Below are 25662 nucleotides of genomic sequence, written 5' to 3'. Positions count from 1 at the left end.
CCTCTTAGGGAAGAGCAACGGAAGAAGCGCGACCAAGAACGGAAGGAGAAGAAAGCAAAGGTTTTGGGAGCTCGAAGAGGCCTCATTAGAGCAGCAGATTAATAATTTCTTAATATTCTGTAAATATTCTGTCATTTTGTAACCTTTTCTTTGCTTCTGTAAATATTTTTATGCTGTCCTCCTCTCTTTGATCAAAAGACCTTTTTCTGCCCTGTGTTTGTAATACATGTAGTGTCTGTGGCCTCTGCCTTCTGCATCTCTGAAAAGATTTTAACACTCCAAAGCTGAAAATAACAGGTTAAGAATAGGGGAAGCTGGGACAGAAAGTCACATCTACATCCTCTAGGATAGAGAATCCAGTAACCTTAATGAAACTTGGGCCGTGTGGTTTGGGTATGACATCAATAGTTGACCTATGTGAAAAATGTTTTTGTTTAAACTTACAAGCACCTTTGTTCAGATCATTTCATGTAACTGCCATCTGTCACTCATTATAGTCTTAAAAACAAAACTATAATTCATTCTAGCCTTGCTGATTTAACAATAAAAGATACAGGGCCATATGGAAATTTTCAGATTGCTGCTTTAAGCATCTTACTCAGTTTATGGAAAAGACTAGAGTTGCTTAGCATCATATCCATGTTGGTTGCACCTCAGTGGAGCTTCTGAGTTTTGTACTGCTTAAGATTTTCATAAATAAAAATTTTTTCTCATTACGGTATATTCTTTCTTTGTGAACATACCAGCCTTCCAAGTTTAGCTGAGCAGCTGAGAGGAACGAGTTTACATTTACTTTTTGTGACCACCACTCCCACCCAAGAATGACATGAAAGTGTCCCTCCTTTGTATTCCCATAGCACCTGTCAGATTTTATTACATTTACCATACTTATTGATACATTCAGATTTCCCTGTCAAGATGCAGAGATGAGATCAATAAAGAAACCTCTGAGTAATTTCCAAATACGTTCTGATCAAAAGCAGTTACTGACACTGTCCCCCTGTATCAGTACTTAAATTCTCTGAGCTAAGGCACAGATCAGAGCCTGGTTTCATTCAGTGTTCCCCTGTCTGGGCCCTCTTAGCGACTGCGTGTAGCCTCGTCTTAGAGAATACACACCAGCCGTTGGTTGGATGCTATTAAAGAACACTTTATTTCGTCTGCCACTGTGGGTGCTACTACCCTCAGTTTAGTAACACAAAACTACCATGTGATCTTTTTTATTTAAAAAGTCACGGATTAAGATCTGGAGAATTTTCATAGGCATATTCTTCTGTGTGGGCTGGATCGGTAAACACTCCAATAAAGTCTATTTCCAGAAAGAATGGACCATCAACTTTATCAGCCAGGGTGAATCCTATAGAAGAGATCTAAATTTAAAATAGAGAAGTTTATTAAAATCTTATATATCGATGTTATCCCTGAAGTTTTAAAATTCCATGTTGTGATTACTATAGCTGGGTTTTTACACTATCAGCCCTTCGCAGCTAGCTTTCATACACTGTAGCAAATTACAAGAGCAAGGACGAGGCTTCATTTCTTCCCACATTCCACTCTTCCTTAGTGCCGAGTAAGAACAGTGGTGACAGCAGGGATGTCTAATGGAGATTTCCCGAAGCCCTCCTGAACTCTAATACTGTTCACTTATTTTAAAGCTGAAATAAAATGCAGGCGTGCATGCTCAAAAGATGACCATACTGAAATTCCTCCAGGATGGGGGTTTGGCCCGCAGGACAGATCTAAGTGAGCCAGCATCTATTTGGGTGTAACAGGGTTAAAAAAGCCCTGTGAAAATGACTTCAACACCAACTACCCAGAGTTAGGTCAAGGGCACAGTCCTCCAGATGGCCAAGTCAGCCAAGTCAGCCAAAGACTTCAGACAGCAGCCACAAGCTTGGGGACCCCCAGGCCGTCGTCACTTCTGACTAGCTGGCTACAAAGTCAAGGGTTTCTACTACCTCCTCAAGTTCAATAATTCACTGGAACCACTCATAGAACTCACTAAAAGTGATCTACTTATGATTATAGTTTTATTATAGAAAAGGATATAAATCAGAACCAGCCAAAGGGAGAGACCCATAGGGTAAGGTCTGGGAGGGTCCCAAACGCGAAGCTTCCATTATCCTTTCCTCACAGTCACAATATGTCACCCTCCCGACACACTGACATGTAATAATGCACAGCATACTGTCAGTCAGAGAAGCTCACTCAAGCCTTAGTGCCAGAGTTTTTAAGGTTTCCCTATGTAAGCATGACTGAACCATTAGCCAGGTGATTGAGCTCAATCTCTAGCCCCCTTCTGCCTTCCCTGGGTTGATATCACATGGCTCAAAAAGTTCAAACTGCTGAACACGTGGTTTGTCTTTCTGATATGGCCAGTTCCCATTCTGAACCATCACGACTTAGTATAAACCACCAAGGGGCACACCATGAATCACCTCACTATCAGACGTGGACCACCAAGAATAACAAAGATACTCCAACCACTTAGGAAATTCCAAGGGCTTAGAGATTAGCCGTACATAGACCAAGAGGCAGTCGTCTGAACAGAACAAAGCGATATTGAGTGGTTTAAAATCAGAAACGGTGTTGTATTCTTTCACCATACTTATTCAGTCTGTGTGCTGAGCAAATAATCTGAAAAATGGGACTATATGAAGAACTCGGCATCAGGATTGGAGGAAGACTCATTAACAACCCGAAATACGCAGACGATACAACCTTGTTGCTGAAAGCACTTACACCTCAACATAAAGAATACATATCCTCACAACTGGATCAACAACCAACATCATGATAAACAGAAAATACTGAAGTTGCCAAGGATTTCGTTTTACTTGGACCCACAATCATGCCCATGGAAGCAGCAGTGTATTGCACAACACAAACCTGCTGCATAAGACTTCTTTAAAGTATTCAAAAGCAAAGACCTAACTTTGAGGACTAAGGTGCGCCTGATCCAAGCCATAGTATTTTCAATCACCTCATATGCATGTGAAAGCTGGCCAATGAACGGGAAGACTGAAGAAGCATTGACGCCTTTGAATTATGGTGTTGGTGAAGAATACTGAATGTACCATGGACTGCCAGAAGAACAAACAAATCTGTCTTGGAAGAAGTACAGCCAGAATGCTCCTCGGAAGTGAGTATGGTGAGACTTCGTCTCACGTATTTTGGATGTGTTATAAGGAAAGACCAAGTCCCTGGAGAAGGACATCATGCTTGGTAAGGCAGAGGAGGGTCAGCCAAAAAGAGGAAGACCTCAACAAGATGGATTGGTAACAGTGGTTGCAACAATGGGCTCAAACAGCAACAAGTGTGGGAATGGTGCAGGACCAGGCAATGTCTCCTTCTGTTGTACACAGGGCCGCTGTGAGTCGGAACCAACTCTACAGCACCTAACAACAACAACAGAGCTCACCTCCCGTGTACTGGGGACAAAGGCCGGCCCAAGCCTTTATTACACAGGTGTAGAGGTTACCTCCCAGGAACCAGGGGCGAAAGCAGCCCAGGTCTTTATTACACAGGTGTAGAGGTTACCTCCCAGGAACCAGGGGCGAAAGCAGCCCAGGTCTTTATCGTGAGCACTGACTGGAGTTTTCATCTTTTCCTTGCTAGCCTTCAAAACTGAACTTGTTGTCGGAGGAGTTCTGTCTCACTGAGTTACCTTGTCAAGCAGGAGCTGGAACTGGGTATCTCGGATTCTTCCTTGATTAGAGAAGAAAAACTTGGAGAAAGGAGTCTGAAAGAAGAAACCATTTACTTCACAGATGAAACATATGCAACTGAAGCATTTGTATGGAGCTAGAATAAAAAGAATAGTAGCTTAAATGTGACTCTAGAATTACTTAGTAATGCAGTTATAACAAGTGGCTAGCCATTTGGATCAAAAATACAAATATAAAAAAATGAAATAAGTGCTAGAAGAAACATATGAAAGACTTTGTAACCAAAAGTCCCAAAGGAAAAGGATATATTAGAGTATAAATTACAACTTTCTGATGGCAAAAGATAAACTAGGAAAAAATACAATATTTATGGACAAAGAATTTTATAAATAACTCAGAAAAGAACAAACAGCACAATAGAAAAGTGGCCAAATGCCAGAAAAGGAAATAAAATAATAAGCATTAAAAAATGCTCAGTGTCACACACAATTAAGGAAATCTCAATTAAAACCACTTGAAGTACCATTTTTACCTATCATTTTTGCCTACTGCAGATGTAATTAAGGCCCCAAACCAACTGACCTAATATTGAAAGATTGTCCTCTGTGTGGCATGAGCAAAATGGTGACTTTATTTCAAGTTCAGGGACTAAAAACCTTCAGGAGGTAGAATGCGCACCTGACTTTGCCTCCACTCTGAGTTTCCTTATTTTCCTTCAGGTTAACATTGCTTACCTTCTCAAAGCTTCATCTTCTCATTTAGAAAATTAAGACTTCCTTTTTTTTTTTTTTACATTACCAAGAAATAAAAAAAAGGTTTTGGTGATTGAGAACTGATGTGTGTATTCCTTTTAAGGGAGCCTCTCTATTAAGCTAGGGACACTGCCTGGAAGAGGTGACATGGCAGAAACTCAAAAAGGAAAATCTCAGACCCATGACTCGGCATGGATCTGGCTGCTATCCTCATCAAAATAGGAGCTAGCTAATAAGCTGACATTAATATTAATGAAAAAAGTCATTGATGTGAATTTCTCCTCCTGGTCCTCTTCCTTTTCCTCCCCACATCTTTCAAAAAGGATTAGTATGAAAAAGAAAATGACAATGTAACCATGATCTGAAAAGACCTCATTTCCATCAACAATAAAGACTTGTGCTGTTACCTTGACCTCTTGCCAATAGGGCCCCCCGCGGGTGAACATGAAGTAACTGTACATCTGATTCTTCCTCTGGACTATATCAGTGTCCTCCCTGATGTTCACCATCCAAGGCCGACCATCCCCACGGACACGGAGATACAGAGTGTTGAACTGAGACCAATCATATGACTTCTTCCTCTCAAATGCACCCTGAGGTAGGAAAAGTTAATTTGACCTCATTCTCCACTATTAGCAAAATTTGAGTCATCACCAAGTCACCATTATGAAAACGATCCATTACTCATTCTGCTTTTTCGGGGGGCTTCGTATCACCCTAAGAAGGCAGATAAATCTAGTGACTCTTATTTTCACACAAATTACTAGCATATGTTTCTAAGGTAATGTTCAAGACACAATTGGCTGGGACAGTGTTTACAAGAGGTAGGCACTCAGTCATGTTCGCTGAATGGAAGTGAATGACTTTATGTGCTCTCCTCCACTGGTCCTATGAATGACTTCCAAGTGACCCATTTTATGACAATGCCCTTCCCATAAATCCAAAAACTATGAAAGATAGCAATCATTTTCAAATTGATATTTAATAATAATAGCTACCATTGAATACTTAGATATTCACTTTACATGCATAATCTCATTTAATCCTCACAATAACTCTATGAGATAGGTCCCATCATTGTCTCTATTTTACAGATGAAGAAACTGAGCCCTCAGCTAGTAAGTGGTCCAGAGCTGTTTAAGTCTAAAATCTGCCTTAACTAATCATACTATCTTTCTCTTCAAAAGTGGAATTTAGCATTAATTTCCAAATTTATAGGTAATCTGATTTCAAGAATACCAGTGCTCATATATGACTAATATTTACTAGCTATGTAACTCTGGACAAATTACTAATTCTCCGGGAGCCTCAGTTTCTGCATCTGCAGAATCGAGATAATCGCACCAGAGGGCTGTTGTGAGGAGGAGGAGAGAGGATGGTATACTTTGGGCGTAGTACCAGGATCCGCAGAGTACACTTACTCAATGTTATCTAATATTTTCTTTATTTCTGAGGGGTATCCACCATTCTGTGGACTTTCAGGGCCTGAAAGAACCATCTTGTATGCACTGTGTGCTGCCTCCAAAGAGCACGTGCTTTTCTTTTTCATTCTTATGTGGAGAGAAGGGGCCTAATGCTACGCTTGGTATTTGCCTTTCTCCTTAAGCACAACACGCAAGCAAACATCCAGGGGCTGCAGCCAGGCGAGGCATGGGAGCCTACCCGGGACAGCCCTGAAACAACTGGTCAGCAAATTCACAGGGTCATAGACTGGTCGGGGGAGGAAAAAAGGAACTGACCTAAGTAACTTTGGAAAACGGTGTTTTGACTAGACACTGTAAGGCTAAAAACAAAAGAAACTGTATACAAACACAGAAGTCCACTTGATGAAGTTGTTTCTCATGGCTCTACAGGTTAAAAATTCTGAAATTGCTTTACATGTACAGAGTTTGAATAAATAAATAAATGGAAGAGGGTTCCCCCAAGACTATCGCCCTGAGATACCCTTTAAACATGCAACTTAACCCACTCCCAGAGGTCACTGTTCAGCCAAATAATAGATTGGTTCATAAAATAAACAGTATCACCTGTGAGTACTGTGTTCCTTTAAATAATCATCTATATGAGACCAAAGCAAAGATGAGAAGGTAAGGGGTGGCGGGGCAGGGAAGCTAGATTAATGGAAACAGAACAACCAGAAGAGAAATAACGAGAATGCTGACACACTGTGAAAAATGTAACCAATGTCACTGAACAATATGTACAGAAATTGTTCAATGGGAAGCAATTTGCTTTGTAAACTTTCACCAAAAACATAATAATAAAATAAATAAAATGGATAGTAGATGGCAAAAGACAGATTTCTCACTGCTACAGAGGGAAATTATAGATAAGCAGTGGGGGAGGCGAGAATGAACCATGTGGTACTGGATTAGAATTGGAAGTATCGTACGAACGCATGTCTAGCTTAATACAGATGGAGAGATACAAAAATAATTATAGATATGTGTGTATACATGTGTTAGTATGCATACATATATTTCCTAGCTTTGTCCCCTGAGAGAGCCTAAAGTAGTGACACCCCAGTACCCTAATCTTGGTTTCTGCTACCATTCTCCAAAATAATCTTCCTTCAAGAAATTGCTGATTCCAGGGCTGGGACAGGAAAAATAAAAGATGAGCCTGAACATCTTGTGCCCAAAAATGCCCGAAAACCAAAAGGATGCGAGCATGTCAAAGGACACAGGCACTAACCTTCAAGAGCTATCAATGGCCAAAGCTGAATAATTTGAGCAACAAAATAAATAGCGGATAATAACCCAAAGTATAGGTCTATACTAAATGATTAAGTAAATAAATGTGGGAGAAGAAACAAATCTTCCTTATGTAAGAACTTCCAATATTTTACGCAGATCCTCCCCCAGAAGATACTTAATCCCTTCCTTTCACCCTGAATGTGGCTGCTCTTCTGACTGGCTTACAAAGGACTGAGTATGCAAAGGATGAAAAAAGTAACTTTTCAGCGGAGAAACCAGGCAAATACTACCTAGGCTGGGTGATCAAGGCCAACATCATCAGTGACAGGTCATTTTTGATAGTATATAACCCTGATATGATGTGATGATGAGAAGGGTACTTCACCTCTGCGATATTCTTCCCCAAAACTCATAACTCCAGTTGTTACGGATTGAATTCTGTCCCCCCAAAATATGTTGTAAATCCTAACCTCTATGCCTGAGATGAAAATCCCATCTTGGGATGGGCTGTCTTTGTTATGTTAATAAGGCAGGATTAGTGTAGGGTGTAACTTGAGTCAGTCTCCTTTGAGATACAAAAGAGATTAAACAAGTAAACAAGAGCAGAGATGGGATAAGATAGATGCCAAAACATAAACATCTCCTTGGAAACAGGAAGCAGAAGCTGAAGAGACAAGGCCCTTCCTCCACAGTAGACAGAGAAAATATTCCCCTAAAGCCCGTGCTCTGAATTCAGACTTCTGGCCTCTTAAACTGTGAAAAAACAAATTTGTGTGTTAAAGCCATCCACTTGTGGTATTTCTGTTATAGCAGGACTAGGTAACTAAGACACCAGTCTAATCAGGAGAAAAAAACCTCAGAAAAACCCAAATTGAGAGTCATTCTATCAAATACATGACTAGTAGTTCTCAAATCCTCATGAAAAACAAGGAAAGACAGAGAAACTGTCACAGATCAGACCAGACTAAGAACACTTCACAACTAACTGTAATGTGATATCCTGGATGGGATCCCAGAAAGAAAATGGGTATTAATGGGAAAACTAGTGACATTCGAATGAAATCTGGAATTTAGTTAATAGCAGTACATCAATGTCGGCTTCTCAGCTGTGACAAATGTACTACAGTAAAGTAAGACGTTAACAATAGGGGAAACGGGGTGAGGGGTATACAGGAGCTCTCTGTACTACCTCTGCAACTTTTCTGTACATCAATAACTATTTTGAAATAAAAAGTTTTCTTTAAAAAAATCCCACAGACCGACGTACATCCACTCTAAGGAAACCCTGGCCATTACAAGGGCTGTGGTCTATGTCAGAGGAGATGCAAACCTCCTCAGCCCATCTCTCAAATGTCTAACTTCTCAGGGGTCTTCAAACGTAAAATGTTCCGCCCTGGCCCAAAGAGATGCCCGGAAACAAGTAGGCCCTCTTGAGGAACCATTTTCCCCTTGTGATTTCACCGTACACTTGTGCCCAGTGGTTATTTATCCCAGTACACAGATGAGACACGCACACAGAATGTGCCAGGTGTTCTTACGGGAACAAGATCTGCCTGCTATACTTCATGCTACAACTGGGTTCACCCTCATTCACTAGAAAACTGTGGCTGCTGGGCCTCACCTACCCTTGGGATCCTGGATACCATTCCACAGTACCCACTGCGGCTACTCTCTCCGTCCTGAGGGGCCTCAGAGCTCAGATTTCCATACAACAGCGCACTTTGGTTATTCTTGCCCATTTTCAGGAATACTTCACTTCTGCCTCCAATTGTCTTATCAGAAGTCACTATCCACTTATCCAAATCTTCTTTTCCACGAAACTGCCAGACGACCTTAGCTTGTTCCAGCAAGACCTCATGCAGAGGGCGGCCTTGAGGCCCTATCCAGTGACTCACAAACTCATCCTTCAAACGCCTAAAATGGTCCTTTATTTCATCTCGAATTGCTTTATCAAAACTAACTTCAGGCATCTCCTCAGGAGAAGTTATGTCCAAATCAACTTCTTTCTGGTGATGTCCTTGCAAATCCCTTTCCGTCTTCCTCTGAGGGGAGCCTGCTTTGCCAGGAGCAGCCGCAGGTTTCTGAAGACTGCTGGAACAGTAGTCTGCAGAGTGAGGACCCAAGAACAGGCATGAGGCAGCACTTGGCATCTGGCATTTTCTGAGAATATAAACACCATTCAGCAACTTGTGAACCAAAGCCATAATAAGGAAAAGTGAAAATGTAAAATTCTCGCTGGGCCACCAGGGAAAGAAGTGCCTGCAAACAGCCGAGTGCCACCTATAACAGAAGAGACATTGAGAGAGTTACCAGTGTAGCAATGAACACATCACACTTTCAGATTCAGTGCAGGTCATGTATGGTGAAATTCATGGACTTATTTTCCCAGTGCCTTCTATGAGCAAACCATTATCTATTTATTATACATTGTAAATGGTACCAAGATGAATAAAAATACAGGCCCTGTCTTCACGGAGCCAACAATCCACCACAAAATACTGCAATTCTGTGCCAAACTCTACCTCAAGAGGCTGTTATCAAATTTAAAGCAAATTTTCATGCTGGATTTTTAGGGAAAAAACAGTTTCCTGAAATAAAATATTTAATTAATTTACTGTAGGACTGTGGCTAACTGACTTAACAGTTTAGCATTTCATCTATAAAAAGAGAGGCTACACAGAGCACTCTACGCCAGGTCAGAAAACCTGGGCTTGACACCTCGCTCTGTCCGCTTATTAGGTTCTGACTATTGTAAATATTTTAAATATTGGCTATTTCATACGGCAAAACTTAATAAAGCTGTTTACCCTCAGACAAAAGGAGCCCTAATGGCACAATGACTAAACATTTGGCTGCTAACCAAAAGATGTGCAGTGGCTCTGCAGGAAAAAGACATGGCAATCACTTTTCTAAAGAGTACAGCCAAAAAACCCTATGGGGCAAAAACTCAACAACAAAAAGACAAACCAATTAAAAAATGGGCAAAGGATATGAACAGGCACTCCGCTACAGAAGACATTCAGGTAGCAAACAGATACGTGAGGAAGTGCTCACGATCATTAGCCATTAGAGAAATGCAAATCAAAACTACAATGACATTGCATCTCCAAAACAAGGCTGGCATTAATCCAAAAAACACAAAATAATAAATGTTGGAGAGGCTGTGGAGAGACTGGAACACTTCTACACTGCTGGTGGGAATGTCAAATGGTACAACCACTTTGGAAATCGATTTGGCACTTCCTTAAAAAGCTAGAAATAGAACTACCACACGATCCAGCAATCCCACTCCTTGGAATATATTCTAAAGAAATAAGAGCCCTTACGTGAACAGATAGATGCACACCCATGCTCACTGCAGCACTGTTTACAATAGCGAAAAGATGGAAGCAACCAAGGTGCCCATCAATGGCTGAATGGATAAATAAATTATGGTACGGTCACACAACGGAATACTACGCATCAATAAACAGTGAGGAATCTGTGAAACATTTCATAACATGGAGGAACCTGGAAGGCATTATGCTGAGTGAAATTGGTCAGTTGCAAAAGGACAAATATTGTATAAGCCCACTATTATAAGAACTAGAGAAATAGTTTAAACTGAGAAGAAAACATTTTTTTGTGGTTACGAGACGGGGGAGGGAGGGAGGGTGGGAGAGAGGTATTCACTAATTAGGTAGTAGATAAGAACTGTTTTAGGTGAAGGGAAAGACAGCACCCAATACAGGGGAGGTCAGCACAATTGGACTAAACCAAAAGCAAAGAAGTTTCCTGAATAAACTGAATGCTTCGAAGGCCACCGTAGCAGGGGCAGGGGGCTGGGGACCATGGTTTCAGGGGACATCTAAGTCAATTGGCATAATAAAATCTATTAAGAAAACATTCTGCATCCCACTTTGAAGAGTGGCATCTGGGGTCTTAAACGCTAGCAAGCAGACATCTAAGATGCATCAATTGGTCTCAACCCACCTGTATCAAAGAAGAATGAAGAACACCAAGGACACAAGGTCATTGTGAGCCCAAGAGACAGAAAGGGCCATATGAACCAGCAACTACATCATCCTGAGACCAGAAGAACTAGACGGTGCCCAGCTACAAAGGATGACTCCCCTGAAAGGGAACACAACAGAGAACCCCTGAGGGAGCAGGACAGCAGTGGGATGCAGACCCCAAATTCTCATAAGACCAGACTTAATGGTCCGACTGAGACTGGAAGGACCCCAGTGGTCATGGTCCCCAGACCTTCTGTTGGCCCAGGAAAGGAACCATTCCCGAAGCCAACTCTTCAGACATGGATTGGACTGGACAATAGGTTGGAGAGGGATGCTGGTGAGGAGTGAGCTTCCTGGATCAGGTGGACACTTGAGACTATGTTGGCATCTCCTGCCTGGAGGGGGGATGAGAGGGTGGAGGGGGTTAGAAGCTGGTGAAAAGGACACGAAAAGAGAGAGTGGAGGGAGACAGCGGGCTGTCTCATTAGGGGGAGAGTAATTGGGAGTGTGTAGCAAGGTGTATATGGGTTTTTGTGTGAGAGACCGACTTGATTTGTAAACTTCCACTTAAAGTACAAGAAAAATTATTTTTAAAAAAGAGAAAAAAAAATAACAAGGCTGGCATTAATCCAAAAAACACAAAGCAATAAATGCTGGAGAGGTTGTGGAAAGATTGGAACATTTATAAACTTCTGGTGGGAATGTAAAATGGTACAACCACTTTGGAAATCGATTGGCACTTCCTTAAAAAGCTAGAAATAGAACTACCATACTATCTGGCAATCCCACTCCTTGGAATATATCCTAGAGAAATAAGAGCCTTTACACAAACAGATACATGTACACCTATATTCACTGCAGCACTGTTTACAATAGCAAAAAGATGGACCTAACCAAGGTGCCCACCCAGGGATGAATGGATAAATAAATCATGGTACATTAACACAATGGAATACTATGCATCGATACAGAACTATGATGAATCCATGAAACATTTCATAACATGGGGGAGTCTGGAAGGCATTATGCTGAGTGAAATTAGCCAGTTGCAAAAGGGCAAATATTGTATGAGACCACTATTTTAAGAACTCGAGAAACAGTTTAAACAAAGAAGAAAATATTCTTCGATGGTTAAGAGAGTGCGGAGGCAGGGAGGGAGGAAGGGAAGATAGCAGATAAGTTTTATTTTAGGTGAAGGGAAAGACAACACACAATACGGGAGAGGTCAGCACAACTGGACTAAACCAGAAGCAAAGAAGTTTCCTGAATGAACTGTACACTTCAAAGGCCCACGTAGCAGGGGCGGGGGGTTTGGGGACCATGGTTTCAGGGAACATCTAAGTCAACTGGTATAATAAAATCTATTAAGAAAACATTCTGCAACCCACTTTAGAGAGTGGCGTCTGGGGTCTTAAACACTAGGAAGCGGCCATCTAAGATGTATCAATTGGTCTCAACCAACCTGGAGCAAAGGTGAATGAAGGACACCAAAGACACAAGGTAATTATGAGCCCCAGAGACAGAAAGGGCCACATAAACCAGAGACTACTTCAGCCTGAGACCAGAAGAACTAGATGGTGCCTAGCTACAACTGATGACCACCCTGACAGGGAACACAACAGAGAACCCCTGAGGGAGCACAAGAGCAGTGGGATGTAGACCGCGAATTCTCGTAAAAAGACCAGACTTAATGGTCTGAGACCAGAAGGACCCCGGAGGTCATGGTCCCCAGACCTTCTGTTAGGCCAAGACAGGAACCATTCCCAAAGCCAACTCTTCCGACAGGGATTAGACTGGACTATAGGATAGAAAATGGTGAGGAGTGAGTTTCTTGGATCAACTAGACACATTAGACTATGTAGGCAGTTCCTGTCTGGAGAGGAGATGAGAAGGCAGAGGGGGTCAGAAGCTAGCTGAATGGACAGGAAAATAGAGGGTGGAGAGGAGGAGTGTGCTGTCTCATTAAAGGGAGAGCAACTAGGAGTATACAGCAAGGTTTACATAAATTTTTGTATGAGAGACTGACTGGATTTGTAAACTTTCAATAAAGAATAAAAATAAAAACCCCTATGGGGCAGTTCTACTCTGTTACACGGGGTTGCAATGAGTCGGAATTGACTCTTGACAACACTCAGCAACAACCACTACCACCCTCAGACAAACCAGCTGATCTTTTGAGGCCTCCCCTTCCTACCTAACAGGGGTCTTCTGAACATTACAAAGAATGATGGCTGTAAGGGGTTCTCTGTTTCAACAGATCTGACAAGGGCCCCAAGATTCTGCATTTCTACAAACTCCTAGTCCAAGGTCGACACTTGGAGTAACAAAGCTCTGATGACTGTTGTTGTCAGGTGCTATGGAGTCGGTTCTGACTCATAGTGACCTTATGAACTACAGAACGAAACACTGTCGGGTCCTGCGCCATGCTCACGATCATTATAATGCTTGAGCCCATTGTTGCAGCCACCGAGTCAATCCATCTCGTTGAGGGTCTTCCTCTTCTTCGCTGACCCTGCAATTTACCAAGCATGATTTCCGTCTCCAGAGACTGAACCCACCTGATAACATGCCCAAAGTATGTAAGATGTAATCTTGCCACCCGTGCTCCTAAGGAGCATTCTGATTGTACTTCTTCCAAGATAGATTTGTTCGTTCTTATGGCAGTCTATGGTATAGTCAATATTCTTCACCAACACCACAATTCATAGGTCTCAATTCTTCGGTCTTCCTTATTCATTGTCTAGCTTTTGTACGCATACAATGTGACTGAAAATACCATGGCTCGGGTCAGGCACATCTTAAGTCTTCATGGTGACATCTTTGCTTTTCAACACTTTAAAGAGGTCCTTTCCAGCAGATTTGCCCAATGCAATGGGTCTTTTGATTTCCTGACTTCAGCTTTGATGGGTGCTGATTGTGAATCCAAGTTAAATGAAATCCTTGATAACTTCAATCTTTTCTCTGTTTACCATAATGTTGCTTATTGGTCCAGTTGTGAGGGTTTTTGTTTTATGTTGAGGTATAATCCATACTGAAGACTGTGGTCTTTGATCTTCATCAGTAAGTGCTTCAAGTCCTCTTCACTTTAGCAAGCAAGGTTAAGTTATCTGCATAACGCAGGCTGTTAATGAGTCTTCCTCCAATCCTGATGCCCCGTTCTTCTTCATACAGTCCAGCTTCTCAGAATATTTGCTCAGCATACAGATTGAATAGGTATGGCAAAAGGAAACAACCCTGATGCACACCTTTCCTGACGTTAAACCACACAGTATCCCCTTGTTCTGTCCGAACAACTGCCTCTTGATTTATGTGCAGGTTCCTCATGAGCACAATTAGGTGTTCTGGAATTCCCATTCTTCACAATGTTATCCATAATTTGTTATGATCCACACAGTCGAATGCCTTTGCATAGTCCATAAAACATAAGTAAACATCCTTTTGGTATCCTCTGCTTTTAGCCAGGATCCATCTGACATCAGCAATGATATTCCTGGTTCCACATTCTCTTCTGAAACCAGCCTGAATTTCTGGCAGTTCCCGTCGATATACTGCTGCAGACGTTTTTGAATGACCTTCAGCAAAATTTTGCTTGTGTGTGGTATTAATGATATTGTTCGTTAATTTCCGCATTTGGTGGGATCACCCTTCTTGGGAACAAGCATAAATATGGATCTCTTCCAGTTGGTTGGCCAGGTAACTGTCTTCCAAATTTCTTGGCACAGATGAGTGAGCACTTCCAGTGCTGCATCTATTTGTTGAAACATCTCAGTTGGTGTTCCGTCAATTCCTGGAGCCTTGTTTTTCACCTATGCCTTCAGTGCAGCTTGGACTTCTTCCTTCAGTACCATCAGTTCCTGATCATGTGCCCCCTTTTCGGTATAATGACTCTGTGTATTCTTTCCATTTTCTTTTTTGGCTTCCTGCACCGTTTAATATTTTCCCCATAGAATCCTTCACTACTGAAACTCGAGGCTTGAATTTCTTCTTCAGTTCTCTTGATGATTACTCACCATTTAAGCTCCTCAACAGCAGACCCTAAAGAACAGTAGTAATAACACCATCACCTCAAATTTTAATACCATTCTTAATATTTTCAAATCATCTTAACATGTATTATCTCACTTAATCCACATGAAACGCCTATGAGACAAGTCAAGTAGGTATTTCCTTTCTCTGTAAAACAGACAGTGAAACATGAATGACTTGCCTAAGGTCATGATGGAAATCAGTATCGGAGCTGGAACTAGAACCCTTGCTTAAATCCTTCCACTAGAAGATGCTGCCTCTCTATATCTTAGATATCACCAATGTAGCTTCTGTGTTGTTGGTGGGTGCCTTCAGTCATGGCAATCCCACGCACAACGAACGAAGCACTGCCTGGTTCTGTGCCATCCTCATGATTCATTACAGATCAGATCATTGTGATGCATGGAGTTTTCACTAGCTGATTTTCAGAAGTAGATTGCCAGGCCTTTCTTCCCAGTGCATCTTAGTCTGAAAGCTCCACTGAAACCCATTCAGCATCACAACAACACAAAGGCCTCCACTGACAGATGGTGACTGCACTTGAGGTACACTGGCTGGGAATGGAACCCAGGGCCCCAGCGCAGAAGGTGAGAATTCTACCTCTGAGCCACCAATGCCTCAGAGCTTCTACAGTTCTAATAAAATAATGCAACAACTTTGCCTTTAGCGGAAACATTTAGTGAGTGTTGGCAGGAAGTGTAGCCAGAACTAGGAAGGCAAACACAGCCCCCTCTCTATTCCAGCTAACCCTGCAAGGAAATAAAATACGCAATGCCAGTTTCTTTATCTTTCTCTTACCCTTTCAGCCCCAGAGGCCAAAGGGGCGTGGGGGGAAACCGCAAGAGTCCACATCAAAATGGCACCCAGGTCACTCTAGCTTTAGCATAGGTCTTGTCCTTTCTAAAATGCCCCTTCTCCCTCACGCTCCGCATCAGGTAGATTACAAACTCTCTCTCTCCTAGATCACTGCCTCCACGCCTGCAACCCCCACCCCTATTCCATCCACCACTTAGCATCTGTTGTTTGTTGTTGTGAGACTTCATCTCAATTCTGGCTCAGACTAACCCTACATGACAGATGAGCACTGGCACATAGGGCTTCCTAGGCTACAATTTTTACTGAAGCGGATCACAAGGTCTTTTCTCCCTCGGTGTGGCTGGTGGATTCAAACCATTGACCTTTCCATTAGCCGCTGTGCACTTAACCATGGTGCCACCAAAAAAGAAAAAACAAAGCCATTGCTGTCAAGTTGATTCCGATTCATAGCAACCCTATAGGACAGAGTAGAACTGCCCCACAGTGTTTCTAATCTGTAAGGAAGCAGACTGCCACATCTTTCTCCTATAGAGTGGCTGGTTGGTTTGAACTGTCGACCTTTTGTTTAGCATCCAAGCACTTTTGCCTAAGTCCACTGCATTACCAGGGCTCCTCACGACACTACCAGGCCTCCTTACTCCATCTAAACCAAAAAACCAAACGCATTGCCGTCGAGTCGATTCCAACTCATAGGAACCCTATAGGACAGAGTAGAACTGCCCCATAGGGTTTCCAAGGAGTGGCTTGTGGATTCAAACCACTGACCTTTTGGTTAGTAAGCCAAGCTCTTAACCACTGAGCCACCAGGGCTCCTACTCACCATCTAGAAGGGCCTAAAAACACAAGACTAATTAAAACTCTTCACAGGCTCCTCAAGGTCTTCAGAATAAAGGCCAAACTTCCCCACAGGGTGTACAAGGCTCCTCCAGATACAGGTAATATTTAAATTTCCATTACAGATTGTGCTTAAAAGATTTTAACTCAACATCTGTAGGAATTTGGGAAACAAATGATAAGTCCCCCAAATGGAATATTATATAACCACAAAGATGATTTCTTGTGAATCCTACACTTGTTAGGTATCGTTGAGTCGATTCTGACTCCCAGCGATCTTATGCACTACAGAACTAAACACTGCCTGGTCCTGTACCATCTGCACAATTGTTGCCATGCTTGAGCCCATTGTTGCAGCCACTGTGTCAATCCATCTCATTAAGGGCCTTCCTATTTTTCCCTGACCCTCTACTTTACCAAGCATGACATTCTTCTCCAGGGACTGATCCCTCCTGACAACATGTCCAAAGTACATAAGATGTAGTCTCTCTGTCCTTGCTTCTAAAGAGCATTTTGGTTGTACTTCTTCCAAGACAGATTTGTTTGTGCTTTTGGCAGTACATGGTATATTCAATATTCTTTACCAACACCACAATTCAAAGGTCTCAGTTCCTCTTTGGTCTCTTTATTCACTGTCCAGCTTTCCCATGCATATGAGGTGACTAAAAACACTATGGCTTGGGTCAGGTGCACCGCAGACCTCAGGTTGACATCTTTGCTTTTCAACACTTTAAAGAGTTCTTTTCCAGGCAATGTGCCCCCGATGCAATGCCTCTTGATTTTCTGACTGCTGCAGCCATGGGTGTTGCTTGTGGATCCAAGTAAAATGAAATTCTTAACGACCTCAATCTTTTCTCCCTTTACCATGATGTTGTTTTTTTGGGAAACAAACGATAAGTATCCCAAACAGAATATTACATAACCACAAAAATGATTCTTGTGAATCCTACACTTAGGCTACAAAATTAAGTGGTAAATAAACAGGAATAAAAATTCCATATACATTGATGTTACAAATATAAAAATGCATAGATAAAAAAGATTGGCGGGGGGAAGAAAGGCTTAAAGTCCTGTGTAGGGTGATGGAATTATGCCTAATATTATTCACCCTATTTTCCAAACCCTCAGCAGTGTTGTTCCATTTCTAATTACATAACTTTAATTATAAACGTTTTGTTTCACATATTTACCAACAAACGCAAAGTCAAGCCATTAACTGAAGGATACCGGACCAAAGCGGGCAACGAGTTTTGCTGGCAGCGTAACCCACGCAGCTACAAGTGAATAATATTAGCAAAGACTGTATCCAGGGCCAGAAACTGTTCTAAGCCTAGTTCCACTGACTCCTCACAGCAACCCTGAGAGATACTATTATTAATCCAATCATAAAACCAACCAAACCAAACCCGCTCACGTCAATTCCGACCCACGGCGACCCTACAGGACAGTCGAACTCCCCACAGGGTTACCACGGAGCCGATGGTGCGTTCCAACCGCCGACCTTCTGGTGAGCCGCCGAGATCCCGTCACAGAGACGAGGAAAGGAAGGCTCCAAGACCGAACTCCCCCGGTCGCACGGCTAGTAAGCGGCCACCAACGCCCGAGCCCCGCGTTTGGCTCCCGCTCCTAGCCGGGGGAGCGGCCCAGGCCCTGCCGTCTGGCCTCGGGAGGCTGACGTTCGCCGGCCCCCTCACCCCTCACCTGCTAAGGTGGGGACGCGCTCCCACGTCGCGAACGTACCAGCCACAGGTGTGGGCTAGCTCGTCTCCCCAACAGCGGCTAAGAGCGACTTCCGCCCAGGTCCCCGCTTTTCCCCATCGGGTTCTCCACTTTTCCTGTCCGGCACCAAACCAGCGGTCGGATACTGAAGTTCCGGCATGGTGCGGAGACCCAGGGAGGGTAGCAAGGGTCCCCCGGGCCGTGCGAACTGAGGCTTTGGCTCACCTGTCCTCCAGAGGAAATCTTGTTGGCGTAGTGGTAAAAAGCTACGGCTGCTGCCAATAGGCCGGCAGTTCGAATCCACCAGGCGCTCCTTGGAACCCCTAGGGGGCAGTTCTACTCTGTCCTATAGGGTCACACTGAGTCGGAATAGACTCGACCGCAGTAGGCTTGGTTTTTTCAGAAGCTCTCCAAAAGGTCCGGCTTCCACCCCTCCTGGTTTTTACTGTCCTATATTTTTTTTTTTTTTATGTTAGAAAGTAGGGGAGAATTTGCAGGTGTTTATCTGCATCCCGCCTTCTGGCTGCAAACTCCATCCCTGCATTGTCAGATAGAAAAAAATAGGATTCATATATTGCCCCCCCATCACCACCACCACCCTCGCTGCGCCCTCAGGCGCAGGGGTCCTCCCGAGCCCCCTCTTACTGCCACCCTCAAGAGCTGTCTGGCCTCAGAGCATCAGTTCTCTAGAACTGCTCCGGCAGCATCCTAGGAGATCCGCGCTTCGGAGGCAAACCACCCTAGTTTCCCTTCTCCACCACTGCCTTGCCAGGCCAAGCAATTCGCTGGGCTTCTATTGTACCTTGTGCACGCCTCGGTTAAAGCACTTTCAATATTGTGTCCTAATTATTTAAAAGGCCTTGGTGGTGTGCTGCGGAGCCCTGGTGGCACAGCGGTTAAGAGCTTGGATAGTAACCAAAAGGTTGGCAGTTCAAATCCACCAGCTACTCCTTAGAAACCCTATGTGGCAGTTCTCTGTCCTATAGGCTCACTATGAGTTGGAATTGCTTGATAGCAACAGGGTTGGTTTTTGGTTTGGTGGTGCAATGGTTGAGAACTCAGCTGCTCAAAAAGATGGAAGCAACCAAGGTGCCCATCAATGGATGAATGGATAAATAAATTATGGTATATTCACACAATGGAATACTACACATCGATAAAGAACAGTGATGAATCTGTGAAACATTTCATAACATGGAGGAATCTGGAAGGCATTATGCTGAGTGAAATTAGTCAGTTGTAAAAGGACAGATATTGTATAAAACCACTATTATAGGAACTCCAGAAATAGTTTAAACAGAGAAGAAAATATTCTTTGATGGTTATAAAAGGGGGGAGGACAGACGGTGGGAGAAAGGTATTCACTAATTAGATAGTAGATAAGAACTACTTTAGGTGATGGGAAAGACAACACACAATACAGGAGAGGTCAGCACAACTGGACTAAACCAAAAGCAAAGAAGTTTCCTGAATAAACTGATTGCTTTGAAGGCCAGCATAGCAGGTGCAGGGCTTTGGGGACCATGGTTTCAGGGGAAATTTAAGTCAATTGGCATAATAAAATCTATTAAGGAAACACTCTGCATCCCACTTTGGAGAGTAGCATCTGGGGTCTTAAATGCTAGCAAGTGGCCATCTAAGATGCAACAATTGGTCTCAACCCACCTGGATCAAAGGAGAATGAAGAACACTAAGGACACAAGGAAATTACGAGCCCAAGTAACAGAAAGGGCCACATAAACCAGAGACAACAACAGCCTGAGACCAGAAGAGCTAGATGGTCCCCGGCTACAACCGATGACTCCCCTGACAGGGAACACAACAGAGAACCCCTGAGGGAGCAGGACAGCAGTGGGATGCAGACCCCAAATTCTCGTAAAAAGACCAGACTTAATTGTCTGACTGAGACTAGAAGGACCCCGGTGGTCATGGCCCCCAGACCTTTGTTGGCCCAGGAAAGGAACCATTCCCAAAGCCAACTCTTCAGACATGGATTGGACTGGACAATGGGTTGGAGAGGGATGCTGGTGAGGAGTGAGCTTCTTGGATCAGGTGGACACTTGAGACTATGTTGGCATCTCCTGTCTGGAGGGGAGATGAGAGGGTAAAGGGGTTAGCAGCTGGAGAAATGGACATGAAAAGAGAGAGTGGAGGGAGGGAGCAGGCTGTCTCATTAGGTGGAGAGCAATTGGGAGTATGTAGCAAGGTATATATAAGTTTTTGTGTGAGAGATCGACTTGATTTATAAACTTTCACTCAAAGCACAATAAAAAAAAAAAAAAAAGAACTCAGCTGCTAACCAAAGAGTTGGCAGTTCGAATCCACCAGCCGCTCCTTGGAATCCCTATGGGGCAGTCCTACTCAGCCCTATAGTCACTATGAGTCAGAATCCACTCCTCGGCAACCAGTTTTTTGTTTGGGGGTGCAGTGGTTAAAGCGTTCAGCTGCCAGCCTAAAGGTTGGTGGTTGAAACTCAGAGAAAAATGTGGCAGTCTGTTTCCGTAAACATTACAGGCTTGGAAACCCTATGGGGCAGTTCTACTCTGTCCTATAGGGTTGGTATGAGTTGGAATCTAACCAGCAGCAGTGGGTTTTTTTTTGTTTGTTTTGGTCCTAGTTACTTATTCACGTCTCTCTTCCTCCATCACACCATGTGCTTCTTGGGTCCATAACTACGCTGTTTCCTTTGTCAAGCACCTCGTGTAGTGCTGGCAGGAAGTAAGCTCCCAGAGTGAATCTGAAAGAATGGTAACATCCCCTGGCAGTCTGGTCCCCACCTCATCTGAATAAAAATACATCCCATTAAAACCATTCTTCTCCAAGGTCTGGAAATACGTCACCAAATTAAATTGCTTTTTCCAATTTTCTTCCATCACTAGTTAACACTCTACCACCTGTTCCTTCTTAAAATTCTGTTTTGACTTCTCCGAGTCCACATTGCCTGCTTTTCCTATCTCTTCAGACTTCCTGTCTGCCTCCTTTGCTGGATAGGATGAGAACTAGGGGTACGAGAGCATCTTTCTCCATCCACAGCCTTAAAGTGGGTTTTCTCCAATGCCCAGCCAGTACCTTCTTTTCTAGCTTCAAATACAAATTATCTATAGACAATTTTATAATCTCTTTCCCTAAGCTCTAACATACATTTGTAACTGCCTCTTGGCAGTTCGAGTTGTGGGATATATCTTTGGCATATCAAATTTAATATTTCCCCCTTATTAACGCCTCCTCTTACAGTCCATATTTCTGCAAACGTTCACATGCTTCTAGGCTGGAAACTCTTGACTATCCTTGGCTCACTGACCCTAAAGTATATTGAGCTCTCATCTGTCTTTGACCTCTCTCCTTTCTAAACCCAATGACACCCTGATAGTAATTGCCCTTATACAATTTATATTCAGTCTACTGATTGCCCCACTTGGGGTATATAGCAGTTTGTCTGTCTGGCATCCAGAGCTAAACAACATATTCCTTTGGCTAGACATGTCACAGAATAAATTCTAGGCCTTCCATAATCTAACTCTGTCCTATCTACCCTATTCATTCTTACCTTCAGTTTTTCATCCCAGCTGGTATCTGCTTAAACCACACTCATTCTTCCTCGTAATGGAGCTTAATGTTTTCTCCGTTTAGTATCCTTCCCTCTTTCCCAAACTACACAAAATGGTGCATCTGGATAGTTGTTTTCTTTAGACAGAGAAGTGGCCCAATGTTAGAATATATATGGATTTCTGAACAGCAAGGAATGATCTAGCCAACTGGTAAGGAACCTGGAAGGAGGACTGGAATATGGGTAACAAGAAGGTCTAGAGTAAAGGCATGTAGATGAACGATGAACATACGAGAGAGGGCACAACCTGTGGAAATCTTTGTTTCACATGTTAATGCACACCAGAGAGCTTCTACCATGGAAAAGGCAACAAATAATCAAACAGACAGGGTAACCTGGCCTGTTGACATCAGGAAGCCTCTATCACTGGCCACCCCAGTGCTGGTACGATTGGCACATAAATGGCCACAGTGTCAGAGATGAATATGTACATGGGTCCAACAGCATGGATTCTCACATTTCAAGGCTGATTTACCCATTGCCGTCATCAAATGTTTGACATGCCGCCAACAGAGACTAACGTTGAGCCCCTACAGGGCAGTATTCCTCAAAGAGATTAGCTGGTCACTTGGTGGCAAGTTAAAAACATTGGATCCTCCCACCATGGAAGGCCACTGATCTGTTGTGACAGGAAAAAAAACAAAAACAAAACACATGTATTTTGATTCTCTCCCAGCATTACTATCAGAGGGATTATGAAGTGCTCGGTGCCCTGACATGGGGTCCCACATAATACTGTATCAGTCCAGAATGCCTGCTTTACAGCAAAGGAGGTATGGCTCATGACCATGGTTATATTGCATTCCATGTGTGTCAGTTACCTATTACTTCATAACAAATTACCCCAAAACTTGGTGACTTAAAACAAGAAACATTTGTTATTTCACATAGTTTCTGAGCATCAAGAATCTGGGAGCAGCTTAGCTGGATGGCTCTGGTTCAGGGTCTCTCATGAGATTGTGGTCAACATATTAACCAGGGCTGCAGCCATCTGAAGTCTTGACTGGGGCTGGTAGAGTCACTTCCAAAAGGATTCATTCACATAGCTATTGGTAGGAGCTTCTAGCCAAGTGGATCTCTCCACAGGGCTGCTTGAGTGTCCTTACAACACAGCAGCTAACTTCCTGTAATGAGCTAGGAATCAGGGAAAACGAGAGAGAGAAGAAAGAAACCACAGTATTTTGAATGACCCGGTCTTGGAAGTCGCATGCCATCTTATCTGCTTTATTTGTTAGAAGTGAGTCACAAGTCCAGCTCACGCTCAAGGGGAAAGGAATTAAGCTCTGTCTTTTGAAGGGAGGAGTCCTGGTGGCACAGTGGTTAAGAGCTCAGCTGTTATCCAAAAGGTTGGCAGTTTGAATTCACCAGCTGCTCCTCGGAAACCCTACAGGGCAGTTCTACTCTGTCCTATAGGGTCATGAGTCAGAGTTGACTCGATGGCAATGGGTTTTTGCTTTTTGTTTTTTTTGTGTGTGTGTCAAATAATTTGCAGATCTGTTTTAAACCATCAAACCACATTACTCAGAAGCTGCCTAACAGAGCATTGAAATGGCCTGTTGAAGGCACAGCTGAAGCACAAATTCAGAGGCACTACTTTATGAGGCTAGGATGCCAGTTTCAGGGTGCAGTATACACCTTGAATCAAAGATCTTTTTATGATGCTTTGTCCCCAGTAGTGAGAATACATGGGACTGGTTCGTAAGGGGTAGAAGCAGGAGTGGCCTCACTTATCATCACTCCCAATGACCCACTTAGGACATTTGTGCTTCCTGCCCCACAACTTTGGGCTCTGCAAGATTAAAGTGCTCCCCAAAGGAGGAAGACCTCCACAAGGGAACACAGCAAGGATCCTATTGAACTTTAAGCTACAGCTGTCACTTGGGCACTTTGGTCCCTCCTGTATAGGCAAGAAAAGGAGTCACCATCTCAGCAGGAGAAACTGATCCTGATCAGAAAGAAGACTGGGCTGCCATTACACAGTGGAAGCAGGGCGGAAGGTTTTTGGTACCTAGGTGATCCACTTGGACACATTTTGGTACTCTCTTACCAACTTGTGACAATGAATGGACAAGCGCAGCAACTCTGGCCTGGAAAGGGCACGGTGACCAGAGGTCAGATCTCTCCAGGGTGATCATCTGTCACACCACCAGGTAAGATACTGAGATAACTGACCTTTTTATCAACTGTACTCAACATGTATAAAACTGAACTCATTCCCTACACACATCAGACCTCCAAACCTTCTCCTCTCCTATGTTATGTTGACTAAGGGCCCACTAGCCACGCACTTCCTAAACCAGAATCTGAGCCTTATCTGGGGACCTAGCACTCGCTTATCCCTGCCCCAACTAATCTCTAAGTCCTGGGGGTTCTACCTTCCAAATTATTAAGAATCTGCTCACTTCTCTCCATTCCCATTGCTTCTTCTCTAGTTCAGGACACCATCATCTCTTGCCAAAATGATACCAACAGCCCACGTGGCCTCCCTACCCTGAGTTTCACTCCCTTCTAATGCATTCTCCATACTGCGGCCAGAGTAATCTTTTAAAAACACAAATCTAATCATGTCTTTCTTCGGTTTAAAATCTTTCAGTATTTAAGTTCGAATTCTTAAATGTTGTTCATCAGGCTCTGAAAGATGTGGCCGCTGCGTCCCTCCTCCGCCGTCATCTCTCACCTCATCCCCACACACCATACTCTTTGCACCCACCATAATGAACTTTCAGCTCCCTCAACCCAACATTCTGTATGATCACTGGGCCTTTGCCCCTGCTGTTCTCTGTGCCTGGAACAGCCTTCCCCCCCACTCTCTGGGCTAACTCAGGTGCATCCTCCGGGCCCCAGATCACCTGTCACTTGCACAGCCCTGGCAGGCTCCATCCCTCAATGGGTGTCTGACACTTAAAAGGCTGGAGATGAGTGAGCCTGCTCAGAGTGGACTCAGATTCTTTGTTTTTTTGTTTAATTGTGTTTTAAGTGAAAGTTTACAAATCAAGTCAGTCTGTCATACAAAAACTTATACACGCCTCGCTAACTTATAGACGCTCTCCCCCTAACAAGACAGCACACCCCTCCTCTCCACCCTGTATTCCCCGTGTCCATTCAGCCAGCTCCTGTCCCCCCTGCCTTCTCGTCTCCCCTCCAGGCAGCAGCTGCCCACAGAGTCTCACGTGTCTACCTGAGCCAAGACGCACACGCCTCACCAGCATCATTTTCTATTCTATAGTCCAGTCCAATCCCTGTCTGAAGAGCTGGCTTCAGGAGTGGTTCCTGTCTTGGGCTAACAGAGGGTCCAGGGGCCATGCCCTCTGCGGACCTCGGAGGCTCCAGCCCTCGCCAAGTGGGGAGGCCGCCGAGCTTCCACTCGGCTACAGCGACACGCCCAAGTCCGCCAGAGGCCGACGTTACGCAAGCGACGGCCGCCCTCCGCCCAGAGCCAAGTCCGCGTGCGGCCCCGCCTCCCACGCTGCGTCGGGGGCGGGATGGGGCGGGGCGCCGGCGAACGGCGTGTTACGAAGTGGGCGGAGCCAGGGGCGGAGCGGAGCGCGC

At 43.8% G+C, this 25662-nt stretch overlaps 2 protein-coding genes across 8 annotated transcripts in view; one reads left to right on the top strand and one right to left on the bottom strand.

The window, feature by feature from the left end:
* NUSAP1 (nucleolar and spindle associated protein 1) overlaps window positions 1-713 on the top strand; it is a 41453-nt gene extending 40740 nt beyond the window's left edge. For both annotated transcript variants that reach the window (XM_010598355.3, XM_003418750.4), the window contains exon 11: window positions 9-713. In XM_010598355.3, the coding sequence (XP_010596657.1) occupies window positions 9-102 (94 nt within the window). In that variant the 3' untranslated portion in view covers window positions 103-713. The remainder of the gene's footprint in view (window positions 1-8) is intronic.
* NDUFAF1 (NADH:ubiquinone oxidoreductase complex assembly factor 1) lies at window positions 554-18615 on the bottom strand. 6 transcript variants are annotated; one of them, XM_064292180.1, is made up of 6 exons: window positions 18489-18562; window positions 15122-15146; window positions 8742-9396; window positions 4828-5013; window positions 3668-3742; window positions 554-1370 (listed from the first exon to the last, which is right to left on the bottom strand). In XM_064292180.1, the coding sequence occupies exons 3-6, from the start codon at window positions 9318-9320 to the stop codon at window positions 1233-1235; spliced, it is 978 nt and encodes a 325-aa protein (XP_064148250.1). In that variant the 5' UTR covers window positions 9321-9396; window positions 15122-15146; window positions 18489-18562; the 3' UTR covers window positions 554-1232. The 6 variants fall into 6 exon arrangements, with proteins under 6 accessions (XP_064148250.1, XP_003418715.3, XP_023414447.2 ...); XM_003418667.4 differs by lacking the exon at window positions 15122-15146 and having other exon boundaries at window positions 18489-18615; XM_023558679.2 differs by lacking the exon at window positions 15122-15146 and having other exon boundaries at window positions 18528-18581.
* Window positions 18616-25662: the final 7047 nt, after the last annotated feature.

Source organism: Loxodonta africana, chromosome 10 (assembly GCF_030014295.1).
Source record: "Loxodonta africana isolate mLoxAfr1 chromosome 10, mLoxAfr1.hap2, whole genome shotgun sequence".
In the NCBI taxonomy this organism is placed as follows: Eukaryota; Metazoa; Chordata; class Mammalia; order Proboscidea; family Elephantidae; genus Loxodonta; species Loxodonta africana.
This window is presented reverse-complemented; position numbering and strand designations above follow the sequence as displayed.